At 47.8% G+C, this 14,634-nt stretch overlaps 1 protein-coding gene across 1 annotated transcript in view; it reads left to right on the top strand.

Annotated features, from left to right (window-relative positions):
• Nucleotides 1–14,634, top strand: part of TRPC7 (transient receptor potential cation channel subfamily C member 7) — a 131,239-nt gene that overhangs the window by 94,719 nt on the left and 21,886 nt on the right. Inside the window, exons 5-6 of the mRNA XM_047097135.1 lie at nucleotides 1,305–1,538; nucleotides 6,031–6,295. Coding sequence (XP_046953091.1) covers nucleotides 1,305–1,538; nucleotides 6,031–6,295 — 499 coding nt within the window. The remainder of the gene's footprint in view (nucleotides 1–1,304; nucleotides 1,539–6,030; nucleotides 6,296–14,634) is intronic.

Below are 14,634 nucleotides of genomic sequence, written 5' to 3'. Positions count from 1 at the left end.
TTTAGTTCTGAAGAGGCAGAATAACACAGTGGTCAGGGCACAGACTTTAGGGACAGGCCTTCCAGATTCAAATTCCAGATCTCCTGCCTCCTAGGTGGGCACATTACAAATCTCTCTGCCTAAGGAACATTCGCTGTGAAAACGAGATAACAACAGGATGTACTTCACGGGGTTGTTCCGAAGATTTAACTGAGATAATATACACATACACGTACACCAAACAGTGCCTGACACATAGTAGGTGCTCAGAATGTTACTGAATCATTACATTCTAAAAACCTAAGCCAATTTCATTTTACATCATCAGCGAAGAGAATGACAGTATTCAATATAGTACAAGGCTGTACACAAGCCACATATTTAATTTAAAATTTTCTAGTAACCTCATTATAAAAAGGTGAAATTAACAATATTTGATCTAACCTAACTTACCTAAAATAGTGTCACTTCAACAGGTGATGGCTATTAAAAAAATGAAGTATTTTACTTTTTTTTTCTTTTTTTACTAAGTCTTTGATACCTGGTGTGTTAGAATACACTTACACAGCACCTCGCATTCAACTGGCCACATTTCATGCGCTCTATATCCACATGTGATTAGCGGCCATGATATTGGCAGTGCAGATATAGAGGAACATATATCAAACTGTTAATTCTGGGTTACTTCACAAGGCTGGCTTAGAGGTTAGGTAGGGGAACTAGCAACATTTCATTTACATACTTCTACACTGTTTAATCTGTTACAATGACGAGATACGTTTTTAAAACCCAGTTATGTTATAAAAAAAAATTATGAAAAAACTAACAACCCAAAATTAATGTTCACTGAATCACAGACATATAGAAAGTGTTCAAATGGGGGAGTTAGGACAACTGGGCTCCAGGCCATATGTGGGACCTTCAGAAAGCCCTTTCCCATTCCTCGCCCTCAGTCTCCTTCCATTTCGTTTAGAAAGGGATGTTTCCTTAAAACCTCTCAGTTCTTAAAATGCAAAAATGTTGGACACTGTATTTCTCCTATAATGCCTCCAAGAATCTATGAAAGGATGAGAACTTTCTCCTCAATCGTGGAGAAGGTTTATCTGTAAACAGAGGGGCAGGTAACAGGTCTTCTGGCGATCTGAGAATTTCCTGTCTCTAAATCGGCCCTCGAAGACACGTTTCCGCTTTGCTGCTGGCTATCAAGGTTCTCAGCTCTTAAGAGCTCACATGTACATTCATACCCTGGTTCCCTCCGTGCCCCGCTGTGGTCACAAATGCCAAGGGAAATGGAAAATAAGCCTGACCTTCTCACTCTCCCGCAGGAATGATTTGGTCCGAATGCAAGGAAATCTGGGAGGAGGGGCCGCGGGAGTACGTGCTGCACCTGTGGAACCTGCTAGACTTTGGGATGCTGTCCATCTTCGTGGCCTCCTTCACCGCCAGGTTCATGGCCTTCCTGAAGGCCAGCGAGGCCCAGCTGTACGTGGACCAGCACGTGCAGGACGACTCGCTGCACAACGTCTCACTTCCGCCGGAAGTGGCGTACTTCACCTACGGTGAGCCAGAGGGCGCTCTAGCGAGTCCTGCCTTGTGTTCCCGGGGCGTGGCCCAGGGACCTGAGCTTGGCTCCACCTGCGGATCTGCTCCAACATAGCCCAGCTCCCTGCAGCACAAGCAGCTCGGTAGAATGTGCAATTAGTGACTATAAGAAATAAATTTTCGTGTGTTTAGAAGGATAGATTTGTTTTGGAAAGGCTCTTAGAACGTTTTCTGGGAGATTTTTTTTTCCTTTATTATTTTTTTTTAGAGCGTGAGCAAGGGCACGTGCGAGCAGTGGAGAGGCAGAGAGAAAGAGATTCTCAAGAAAGCTCCATGCCCAGCACCGAGCCCCTCTCAGGACTCGATCTCACAACCAGGAGACCGTGACCTGAGCTGAAATCAGGGGTCAGTCGCTTAACCGACTGAGCCCTACCCAGGCTCCCCGCTTTTTTTTTTTTTTTTTTTTTTTTTTAAGAAAGATTTCATTTCTGATGTGGCTCCAGGAGCAGTAAGAGGAAATGTATAGATGAAAGAATTTTCGTTCTGTATTTGATCCCTGTATTTTGTGCAGAGATAGGCCCTCAATTGCCCAATCCGAACGTTCTTTTCTCATGGCAAAATTAGTTTTTTTGGAGATGACTTAATTCTTTCAAACCACAAGGCCATATGGTAGGAGGTAGTAGACTGAAATTTTAATAATAATAAGAGTTACAGCATCCATTTATTGAGGACTTGCTAGGTGCCAGGAACTGTACAGACATTTTAAACCATAAACTCCAATCCTTGAAAAAGGCCTCAAAAAAAGGGTGGGGGGGAGGGTCTCTTCTGCCCCTATTTTCAGATGACGAAATGGGCTTCCATGGCAGGGCTTACAGTGTTCTCAGAAATACAGGAATACCTTGGATAGCAAGGGATCCTGGCCCAACATGAACTGAAAACCATTCAGAATGGCATGGTGCTTATGTTTCCAGGCTTTGGAGTTACACTTAGATTCAAATTCTACTTCTACAGCTTACTCTGAGATTCTGTTTATCTAACTTTTCTGAGCCTTTATTTTCCCAAATGTAAAACCAGGAGAAAACCTATGTCAGAAAGTTTGTTTTAAATAAGATAGTGCATAAGAAGAATTTTGCATTGTGCTCTAAAAATATTAAAGGTTCACTAAATGGTAATAGTTATTATCAATACTGCCTATAAGGTCATTTGCCTGCTCTAACACTGTGCTTTCTGTACTAAAAGAGAAAGAGAAGTGGGGAGAAGAAACAGATTTGTGTTATTGTTACCAGTAAACTAGTTGAATAGGCATTCATTAATGGCAGCCACTACATTATGAAAGGTTTGAATGTCAAAAGTCCCTGTTACATGAAGTCACACGGCTCCTGTGACCTCTGAATCTTCACAGTCAGGTAAAGCAATGAGCTGCAGAGGGCTGGCCATTTAATATAGCTGTTGAGTTGCGATCCATATTCCATATGGATTGTGTTACGCAGATTGTTACATGTAAATGTGGTAAGGAAACACCTACTGAGAAATGGCGACTCTGGTAGTATTATAAGCCATTCGCTTTTGATTTGTTGGTTTAGCAAAATTAGACTTGTTAAAAGCAAAATGGGCTTGTACGTTTTCTCCTCTGTGCTATTCAGGGTTCATCAAAGAAAGATAAGAGAATCTTGATACTAAATTGGACAATTTTCTTTTTTATTATTATTTTTGAGGGAGAGAGTGTGAGCAGAGGAGAGGGGCAGAGGAGAGGGAGAGGGGGAGAGAGAGAGAGAGAGAAAGAGAGAGAGAGAGAGGGAGAATCTTAAGCAGGCTCCATGCTCAGCATGGAGCCCTACAAGGGACTCTATCTCACAATTGTGAGATCAGGAACTGAGGTGCAATCAAGAGTCAGACACTTGACCCACTGAGCCCCAGAAATTGGATGATTTTCTTTTCTTTGAGAGAGAGAGACAGAGAGAGAGCAAGCAAGCATATGCACGAATGGGGGAGGGGCAGAGAGAAAGAGGGAGAGAGAGAATTCCAATCAAGCTCTGCATCATTAGTGCAGAACCCTATGTGGGGGCTCAGACCCACAAACTATGAGATCATGATCTGAGCCAAAATCAAGAGTCAGAGGTTTAACCGACTGAGCCACCCAGGTGCCCCAAACTGGATAATTTTTTTAATTCCCTGATTCAGGCTGCAATATTGTCCACTTGGACCTTCTGTTTCTTTTAAGGATTGTGTTCAGGTCTCACCCAACTGCAAAGTACTGCACCTTGTTGCCCTTGCTTCGAGGTTCACCCTGAGTCTTGGAAATCTCTTGGCTCTGTCATAGTGTTCGCTTGTGCTCCAGTTGCTGGGCAAGAGAGCCCCCTTGTGGCCATCCGGGCAGTGGTACCTTCCAACCTCTACAGCTCCGAATAGACAGATTCCAGCTTTTCAGGTTGTAATAGGGCAATTTTTCTCAAGGAAAGAGCTCCAAAAAGAAGAAAATCCCTTTGTCTGAATTGTCACACTGCTGCCTGCTTTCAACAATCACAACTCTTACAAGCCAATGTAAATAGAATACTTTTTCACTAGAAATCCTGACCCGATCACCAGGGTCGGATGACAGCTAAATCTATCTTACTGCATTATAGAAGCAGCTTTTATTATTACAGTTAAGGTTTAATACGGTAAATTATAGGAGGGAAAAAAAGAAATCCCTTTTTGGTGTTTCTTGTAGAAGTCAAGTCATTTCATGTTACCCAAATGTGTTATTTATCCTTAGAGAGTGACAGATACATTTGAGAAACATAATTTGTTCTCCTTACTTGTCTTTCCTGGACTTCTGAGTTATGACCTTGATGAGAACATAGAGTCTATAATTGTATTGTATCTCCAAATGTAATTTAGAATGCACTCCATGGAACTTTGTAGCAAACAGAGGCCTGGCTTCCCTTACTAAATGTTTCTTACTGCTCTTTATTATCATAATTGTTTAACACAGTCTAGCTTTGAAAATAAAGAAAAAGTTTCCTCTTCTTCCATTTCCCTTAGGGTGCCAAGAATTGCTATGTAATCTCCTTGCTATCTGCATTTACCTGGCTCTGAAAAAGACCCCATACCCCAAATCCAATCTTTAAAATGGCAATAATAATACCTACTCTACAGGATTGTCACTAAAATCACAGCTAATGTACAGAGTAAGGGCTAATTTAGGTTTCTCAATGTTTCCCAATTGATGTTTCACTTAGCACTTCTCAACAGGGAGACTCTTGGCTTTTTTAGCAGAACAATTTTCGTGCTACGGGTCTGTCTAGAGCGATGCGGGATATTAGCATCCCTGTAATCCTCCTGCCCCAGCTTCGTGAAAACAGCCGACACCCACATACAGTTCCCCAGGATGAAGGCACCGCCCTCACCCGAGAAACACTGTACGTGCCGACACGTAGCAGGGAGCTTTTCAGTGACAGACGCTGTTCCTTGCGCCATTAGAAATGCAATAGGAACCCTTCACAGTTCTGTTCTGCTGCAGGAAGACACTCGGGGCTGCTGAGACTCACATCAGAGACCACAAACAGAAACCTGACCGCCCAGGACAGGTCCCAGGACTCTGGCCACCTGGAAAAGCACTCTCATAGCAAACCTGGATGACTGGTCACCACTTTGGAGACCCTAGCTCAAACACAGAGCAACTCTTCCAGACACACACTGCCTGAGGAACAAAACCCCAGAACGTTTTCTCAGGCAAGATCCTTCAGATTGTCGGCCCTCATGGGTGCTCATCTGTTTCGATTTGTGGCTAGTCCAAACTTGCGGTATTTCCTTCAGTCATTTAACAAACACTTATCAACACCCATCGGGTGCCAGGCCCTAGGCTGACTACGCACTTCACATCCATGATTTCATTTTACCCCCCACTACAGCTCTCTGAGGTTGACGAAATTACACCCAGTTTACAAATGGAGAAAATCCGGCTCCAAAACGTTAACTGACTTGCTTGCCATCACACAGCATCTGCGTAGAAACGCCACTGTCAACCTCAGGTCTGTCTGACTGTAAGCCCGTGCCCCGCCCCACCACCTCCTCGTGACGCTTCCCCAGTGACTGGAGCAGCCCCTGCTTGTGGAGCTCACACAATGGTAGGGAGGACAGTATAGGAAGCAGCACGGTAAGTTCCATGACGGAGGGTGCACAGATAACAAGGGAACCAAGGGGAACCGGGAGCCCATCTCAGTTTGTGGGAGTCACACAAGGCTTCCTGAAAGAGATGTCACTTGAGCAGAGTCTTAAAGGATGACCGGGAATGAGGCGGTCTTAAAGTGAGGGAAGAGCGCTCCAGCCAGATGGACTAGCACATTCCAAGAGGGAAGGTGTGGTACCTTCAGTGCATTGGAATCAACTTCAAGGGCAGGAATGGCAATGATGAGGTTAGAGGCCTCTAAAAATGCCTACCTGGTTTCTCTGCCAGAAACAAGTCACTACAGCAGATCCTGCCCCCCCCACCCCACCCCACGAGTAACCCGGATTATTTTCTTTCAGCCAGGGACAAGTGGTGGCCTTCAGACCCTCAGATCATATCGGAAGGGCTGTATGCCATCGCTGTCGTGCTGAGCTTCTCCAGAATTGCATACATCCTGCCAGCCAATGAAAGTTTTGGACCCCTGCAGATCTCGCTGGGGAGAACTGTGAAAGATATCTTCAAGTTCATGGTCATTTTCATCATGGTATTTGTGGCCTTCATGATTGGAATGTTCAATCTGTACTCCTACTACCGAGGTGCAAAGTACAACCCAGCGTTTACAACGTGAGTAACCCAGGGCTCTCCTCGGAGGGTCTCCCTGCCCCCTCCCCCCAGGAATCTTTAGGAGTCTCTTCCAGGTGGCCCCTGGCACATGTTTCCTTGGTGTTTCTATAAATTAACAGCAACTTTATCCAAGGGCAGCTTAGAGTTCAGGTTCTGGAGTTGAAAGAATCCAGTTTTTACTCTGTATTAGACCTTCATTTTTGCCACTTACGTTCCTCAACTTCTCTCACCTTTAGTTTTCTCTTCTTTAAAATGAGGATAAAAATAATACCTGCTTAATAGGGCTAGTCTGAAGATTCATTGCAAGGATACAGCTTATTCTCAATACATGAAAGCAAGGACTATTACTACCATTCTTGCATTTGCCTGTGTTGCCTAAAAAACAGAGCCGAGGGCCAACGTTGCATGCCAGCGCTTTACTGGAGAAAGGCAGTTGCAAGCCAAACAAAATAAGACTGAAGGAAAGAGGAAAGTGGGGGATGGGAAGGAGAGCAGATACAGGGTGCTGACCTAGCCACCATCTATCACAACGTACAGCATGGTCATGACATACTCTCTGGGAAGATTATATGGAAATACCACATCTCAGAATAGCCCATCAGGATGAGAAATAGCCAGTTGATCAGCCACAGCCTTTCCATCTGCTATCTTCCATTAGTCACATTCGAAAACAAAAAGATTCACTCCAGAGGACACCAACTCACCTAGCACCTTGAAGACAGCCCTGGGGGAGCCATATCCACAAAGCATGAGAGATAGGTCTACGTGTCGGTACGCTCAGCCGCCCTCTGCACCTGGCCGGGTGAACCAGTGACAGTGCATGGACACTGAACAAGTCCGGCGACATCGTGTGCATCAGCAGCAGCTGGGAAGGCCCAGGCAGGGAGGCAAGAGGCATGGGTACAAGCAGAGGCAAGGTGCTGTCAGGTCGACTGACGTTAGGGTCCAGTAGCGGCTGCTGCCCGCAGAGCAAGATAGTGCCGTGGCCTCCTGCGTGGAGGTGGTGTTGGAGCTCACTGAGCCTGTGTCCACGCAGACCCAGGGCTCTTCCCCTCTGTGGGCGATGCCAGGCAGTCTCCTGGAGGGCCATCAGTAGCATGAGCAGCGGTCTAGTGGAAGACTCAAGGAGACCTGAGTTTACAGCGTGACAAGGGCGTTTACTAGCTGAGGGCTATATGCCAGGTCACTCGATTTATCCATGCCTCTGTGTCCTCACCTGGAAAATGGAAATGACGCTCTGCCTTGCTCATAAATCCCTTTAGGAATACTTGAAGTGGTTGTGCAAAGGGCCAACAGCACACAAGTATTACTGGTCTAGGTCTTCTCCTTGGCCCACCCAGGCTCGGAAGATCCCCCTGCTTCTTCAAGCTCCCACCCAGAATCTTGAAGGAGGGATAGTCAGATCTCCAGGCAGAAGCACAGCAGCTGGGACCTGCAGGGCCAGCACTTCCTGACATGGGTCCCCAGGAATCCTAAGTGGCCCAGAATTTGTTTCCCGGCCAGTAAAAATGGCTGAGCCCAGCCACTGAGGTTCCCTGAGCAATTCCCAGCTTGCAGCCCTTCTCCTGGAGAAATCACCTATCAGGGGAAGACACTTAGCGCCGAGAACCCAAACCAAGAACAACGAGCACACTGTACCCCTGAGCTCAGAATCATGGACTCGGCTGCCTGGCCCACAGGACCTACCTAGAAGGGCGGGACCCTGGTGCTGCTGAGCCACAGAAGCGGTTACTCTCTGGCACAGAGTAGTTTGTGTTTACAAAGAGCAGGTGCCTAGCCCAGGGCTGAGAAATGCACCGGAGAGATGCCTGGCTCTGCCCTCAGCCCACAGCAGCCCAAGGCTCAGACAGACCAGGTTTCAGACTGAGCTCTCCTCTTCCCAGAGGGGAAGCCGGCCGCGTGGCCTTGGGCAAGTGCTTAAATCCCCTGGGCCTCAGTGTCCCCAGGTCTGAAGTAAGAAGACCAAGATGACCAACCTCACAGGATTGGTATCAACAGTATCAAATGCAGGGCATGGTGTACAAGGGAGCTCCAGTGAATGGCAGTGAGGAATAAGGAAGCGGGGGAGGGTTCACTACAAGAGCAGACACCTGGGTACTGATTTGGCTCGACAGGACCCTTTCTGAGCAGCAGCCTCATTTACAAACTGTTGTGCAGATGAGGCCAAGTATATTATTGAATCAGCTGGACTACTTTACATGACTCCAATACTCAGTGATTAGCTGTTGCAGGAACGAAATAAGCTTGAATCACCCAAAGGCAAGTTTGCTCTAGATCTGCTAGATGTACCCACTCAGCATGGGATGTGGGGGTTATTGAACAACAGTCATGATGTCCACCAATGAACAAAGGCTCTTAACGCTCTTTGGTCGGGCCTCGGGGTCCCTCCTGTGTTTCCAGTCTAGCACAATGCCTCGTGCATGCGGTATGGCTCACTAAATTCTTTGTGAACAAGAATGACGGAGTGAACAGGGGAAACAAAGCCAGGTTCTAGGCAGTAGAGTTATCCAAAGACTGGGGATCTGACCATGTGAACTTCTGTTCCTTTTCTCAGAAAGGACCCTGGGTATTTTGTGCAAGCCCTCTCCCTGTTCCTCACAAGGAGCCTGTACTACTGGCCCACAGTTGCTCAGAAGGTCAGTGCAAGGACACAGGAGAAAATGAAAAAGGTCAGACCTAAGAGCAGGGCTCACCTGGCCACAATTCCCAGCTAGACGCACCACCGCTAATCTCTAGAAGGAATCAGTGGGAATCAGGAAAGTCATGGGAAAAGATGAAAGCAGAAGAAAGGGGCAATGCGGTCGGCTTGTTCCATGTCCTGGGAAGCAAATGGAGACCTTCCAGACACGAGAAATCCAACCAAAGAGGACCCAGGCCCTCCAGGATGGGGAAGGGAAGAAAAGGTGTGGCAGAGGCAAGCACAGTGGAGAAAGGACAGGGAATTTATGGCCTTGGCAGTTCCTAAAATGGGATGTGCAGCTGTGAGGGCATGTGATTGAACAGGAAACAGTCAATAGAGCAGTGAAGTAGAGAAGAAAGAATGGATTTTTATAAATGTCATCTTTCACCCTTTGACTGCTCTCTAGGGTGGTTCCCCTAAGAGATCTTTGATAAGCAAAAAGCCACGTTAGGATAATGAGATGTGCACTCTCAGGGACTCAGAACTGTGTACCAACTATGCTGGTGATAAAGTTGAATGACCCCCTATCAGGTGAATGTGTGCCCTTCCCCAGGCCACCCTGCCTAGCTCCAGATCTTCCCTCTAGACCTCCCACAGGCTGGGGGCTTCTCTCCTGTAGAATTTGGAGCTTGTAGGGTAAGATGGGTCCCCTCATCTGCTTCTAAAGAGTCAGAAGACTCAATCCTCCAGAAAGGAAATCTGGGCTGGAACACACTGCAGGCATCACCCCTCCCTTCGCTGGTCCCCCAGCCCCACACCTGCCATGTTCAAGGGCAGCTGGGGTTCCTAAAGGCTGTTCAGAGCCCACTTTGGAAGTTGGCTGTGAGGCACCAAGAGACAGCTGCCCCTTCAGAGCCCTGCTCACTGCTCACCCTAGGGGTGCAGTCCCAGTTTAGATCACAATAGCCAGTCCCCCCTGCATCTTGCCAAGTTACAGCCTGTCCCAAATGACAGGGCTGGGAACAAAAGGAAAGAGAACAAAGGTTTCAGAGCCAATTGCAGACCCTCAGGCCTCAGCCCAGACCTGAACACCCCCCAAGTGTTCCAGTTCTTCCCTCCCCACCCCAAATTCCCGTTCCATCCATCCAGCAGACCTCGGTGAGGGGGTTAGAAGAAAATAGACAGACTGAACTATTTCTGCTCAGGTATGAATAAATGCACAGTAGGAACAGTCTTAAGTGAGATCAGTGGTTCTCAAACCACATAACCATCTAGGGAAACGGCTGAACTGAGGACTTCTGAGGTCCCACCCCCTAGAGACTCTAATCGCAAAAGTTCCAGGGTAGGGCCCAGAAGTCTGGATTCACAAGCCAGTGGGGAGCTCTGTGAAGGTGGTCCGAGGGCTACAGGGTGACAAACGCTGATGCTATCCAACCTCATTACTCAGATGGGGACAAAGAGGCCGCTCTCAGCGGTGTGTATTTCAAAAGCAAAGGGCTTGTTCACCTCAGTAAGTGTCTCATTGGTAGACTCTCAGGCTTTGCAAGTGGGATTTGTTTTTGTAAGTACGAGTCAGAATAGGTAGCCAAATCCCGTCAGCTCCGGAGTCCGATCCTATGAACACTTCGCAACGTGTCAGCCTCCGTCCACTTCAGAACCCAGGGCACTCTCAAAGGGCTGGGTTATTTTTCTCAGTCGCTTCTGTGTCGGGGCGCCAGCTGAAGGGGGGCAGGGAGGTGAGGGCATGGGTCACTGGCTGGTGAGCTGGGCCTGTCTGGGCATGACAGATAGTGCACCTGCTGGCAGCTCATTATCTCTAAGCGGCTCCTATGAGAAACTGTGAATGACCGAAGGGGAGGAAGAGACAGCGCTCAGACAAGTTTTATGCTCTCAGAGTACAAAATCAAAGTATTCCAAGACAGGGGTCAGGAAGTAGAGACAAAGTTGAAAAAGTCGCCAAAGAGTGCTCTTCTTTAAGCAAGTCTTTAAGAAAAGTTGCTGATTCTGTTAGGAATTTTGTTCTTATTACGAACACATCTTTAACTTTATCGTGGAAGTCAGCAGGCAAAGAGGATCTGCCTTTTGAGGGGGTTGTTTTGAGATTTTCAACTTACAGACTGTATGGAAACCATGGGGTTCCAGCACTCTGGTTACAGTGTTAGAGAGACCAAAAGCCCTGGGCTCGCTGATGAAACACAGCTAGGCAAGAATGCCTACAAAAAGGGTTGGCTTGGGTCACTTAGATGTCTTAGTTGGTTAAGTGTCCAACTTCAGCTCAGGTCATGATCGTCTGGTTTGTGAGTTCGAGCCCCATGTCAGGCTGTCTGCTGTCAGCACAGAGCCCACTTCTTTGTATCCTCTGTCTCTCCTGCCCCCTTTCTGCCCCTCCCCCATGCTCTCTCTCTCTTTCTCTCAAAAATAAATATTTTTTTTAAAAAAGGTAGGTTTCCTTGTACTCTAGTTGTGACCATAGCAGGACAGGGACACAGAGAAGAACAGGAGCAATGGGGGGCAAAGAGGTGGCCCAGAGCAGGGAAGTGAAATTATTAGCCAAAAATAATACCTCTCCTAAGGTTATTCTGTCTCCCCAGGACTCATTTTCATGGAAGGAGTTTCAGCAGTGTAAGCAAAATCAGAAGCTTCTGTTTTCCATGACGGTTATGGAAAATTTCCACATACTATAAAGGGAGAGATTCATATGGCCGCCAGGGGCAGGAGGTGCTGATTCAGCTCCCCCAGCCCCATGGGGCCACAGAATAGCCAGGTCCTCCTTCCTGGAGGGGCACTGGGGCTGGGGCAGAAGCTCCTGAAGACTCTGCCTCACATAGCCCACCGCACCCCAGAACTGCTGTGTCACCCTGTTGCTGAACAATTCACGACACACACATGATCTACACTCTCACTTAATCCTCCCAAGACTGGACTGACACAGACACTACTACCCAAAAACTAAGGTTCAGAGAGACATTAGGCTTTCCCAAGACTCCAGAGCCAAGAAAAGGACCTGAACTCAGATCTGCCTGACTCCTATTCTTGACCTGAAATTCCCAAGAGTGGGATCCCTACCCCCATACGACAGCTCCAAAGTCAAGGGTGAGTCTCTGTAAAAGTTGGGTGACTTTCCTGTGGCACTAAACTCTACAGAAGATCCTACTGGATTCAGATGTACCTATTGTTGAGAACCTAAGGGCTCTACCTACCTTATTTCTAAATATCTCTTGATTTCAGCTCAGGTCATGATCTCATGGTGTGGGATCAAGCCCTGCATTGGGCTCTGCATGGGTGGCACATAGCCTGCTTGGGATCCTCTCTCTCTCCATCTCTCTCTCTCTGCCCCTCCCCTGCTCACACTCTCTAGACAAACATTAAAAAAAAAAAGACTATCCTCCTGTCCCTGAGGAACTCATAAACAAGTGGGGAATTAAAAAAAAAATAGCATCATTATTTCACCACATCAAAGGGTACTTGGGCAGCACGGTGAGGAGGATGCACTGAACTGTGCCCAGCAGGGTCAGGGAAATCTTTATGGAGGGGGTGGCCTTGAAGGATCTTGGAGGATGACTAGGAGGTCATTCAAAGTAAAGGAGCAGAGAATTTTTGGAGGACTTCCAATAAGCAGGAGTTTGGGGAAATGAGAGATTACATAAAATAATCCAGGAGCATCCAGGTCGTGAAGGACTTTACGAGTCCGGAAAGGCTGGTGCACTTGTTTGAAGGGTGCTTTGGAAGGGGTGAGACGGGAACCCCAAGATCGGGATTTTATCATGAGTGAAAATACCCACAGCCCCTCCCCTCAAGGAACTTGCAGACTGGCTGGGAAGACAGGTCACAGGAATGAGGGCATGTTTACAAAATGAGATGTCCTGAGAGAAAGGACCTTAAAAGAAGGGCAGCTCCCAGGAGAGCTGAACTAGGTCCATTAGGTGGCTGCAGCAGGGAGCCATGGGAGAGAGGACAGGACCCTGACCTGGGCAGTGCCCGTGGGATGGAGAAAGGAGATGGAAAGGGACCCTGGGGAGGCAGGAGTGGAGATGTAATGACTGACTGAACATGGGGATTCTGAGGGAAGGAGGATGTTCTTTGGGTTTTGACAGTTGGAAGGCCCTAGAAGGACCTGGGGGAGGCCATCTGGAGGAGCATAGGATGGAGAGAAAGGCAAGAGTGCTGGTGGCTCAGGGGAGAGATGGGGGCTTCCACCATCCCCGGGAACCATAGCCAGCAGAGCCGAAGGCAAACACTCAGATTCAGGCAGATGCCTGGAAGTCTGTGTCCTAAGGGGTTGGAGGAAGTGTAGGGCCTTGAGAAGGAAGGCCCCATGCTCACAGCGCCAGGGGCCAAGCAGAGACTTGCCGAAGGAGCAAAGTAGGCTCTTCAGCTAAAAATGCCGTATTGTTCTTTGTAAACAGAAGAGAAGAGCCTGAGATTTCCCTGGCCCAAGGAAGAGAAAAGAAAGGGAGACAGATGAGCCATACAAGCCCCGAGATGTCTAAAAAGCAGTGATGAGCCCCAGGGGGGGAGGGCCTCCTGACAGCAAAGGGTCATAGGGCCAGGAAGGATCTGGCTGCAGAGGAGGTCCTGGTGGGGCAGCAGAGGCTGGATTCTATTGCCCACTAGTAAGACTCGCTATAACCAAGCGCTAGGTAAGAGAAACCAGGGAAAGCCCACGTTGTGGCATCGCCGGACTGTGGCCTGCTGCCATGCACACTCTTCTGGCACAGCCCGATGAATGTGTCTGTAGGTGGGAACCAGGAACAGAACCGGCCAGCTGGGCTTTAGAGGGGACACATTCTCCCAGGATTCCGGGTCGGTGGTGAAATCTGGGCATCTCTCATACAGAAGTGTTATGTCATAGTTTACTATACTCTGAAAGCTATAATCTCGCCTTTCATCTTTGAAATTCAAGCTAGGCGTAAGGGTTTGGGGGAATAAGGGGGCTTATTATGGCCTCTGTCATGGGGGAAAAATAGTAGGAAGGTTCTGAAACTTGGCAAAGCAGGCAGCAGGGGCCACTGAATGGGGTCCGGGTCAGGCTCAGAGAGGCCGGGCATCTGGAAATGATCATTATGTTTCAAAAAAATAGTTTGAGTCTAATATAAGTTCTCATCTTTGCATAATTCTCCAGGAAGTGATAAAAACATCGATCTTTTCCCGGACCAGTTCAGAAGCATGAGTGCACCCATTATGGCAGCACTGTACTCTCATATGATGTTCATTTAGCCCGCTCTTCCTGCTTACTCATGACATGACATTTTAAAAGCCTGGTTGGTACCTTTAAGCTTCTGGAACAGGCTGGGAGCCCACAAGTTCATGAGCGAAAGAAAAGCTTGAGGATAGACAGAAGATGTGCTCTCTTCGATGGCAGCTTCATAGCATATTTCCAGGCCCTGCTCCACATCTCCCATCTTGTTCTCAAACTGACCATCGCCACGTTAATGTGGAGAGAGCCCTACCTTTCTATTCACTAACACTCGATCCTAGGGTGGCAATAAGAATGATCAAATTGCCCTTCCCCAAAGCGACAGAGTGACAGGAAACGGCTGTCCATGGTTGGCTCTAGAGATATTATCAGAAGCGCTATTCCTTGGGTGGGTCTGAAGCCGGCCGGCTAAGACCAAGTCACCTCGTGCCTCGGTTTCCCAGCATTCAATCATTTATTGACAACAGGTGTTTACTGAGTCCCTCCTATGAGCCGGGGGGGGGGGGGGAGCACATGTCTGGG

This window comes from Lynx rufus, unplaced genomic scaffold (genome assembly GCF_022079265.1).
Source record: "Lynx rufus isolate CCGP_SWC_20201006 ecotype Redwood Valley unplaced genomic scaffold, mLynRuf1.p SCAF_1, whole genome shotgun sequence".
Lineage (NCBI taxonomy): Eukaryota > Metazoa > Chordata > Mammalia > Carnivora > Felidae > Lynx > Lynx rufus.
Note: the sequence above shows the minus strand (reverse complement) of the source record. Positions and strands in the feature narration are given on the sequence as shown.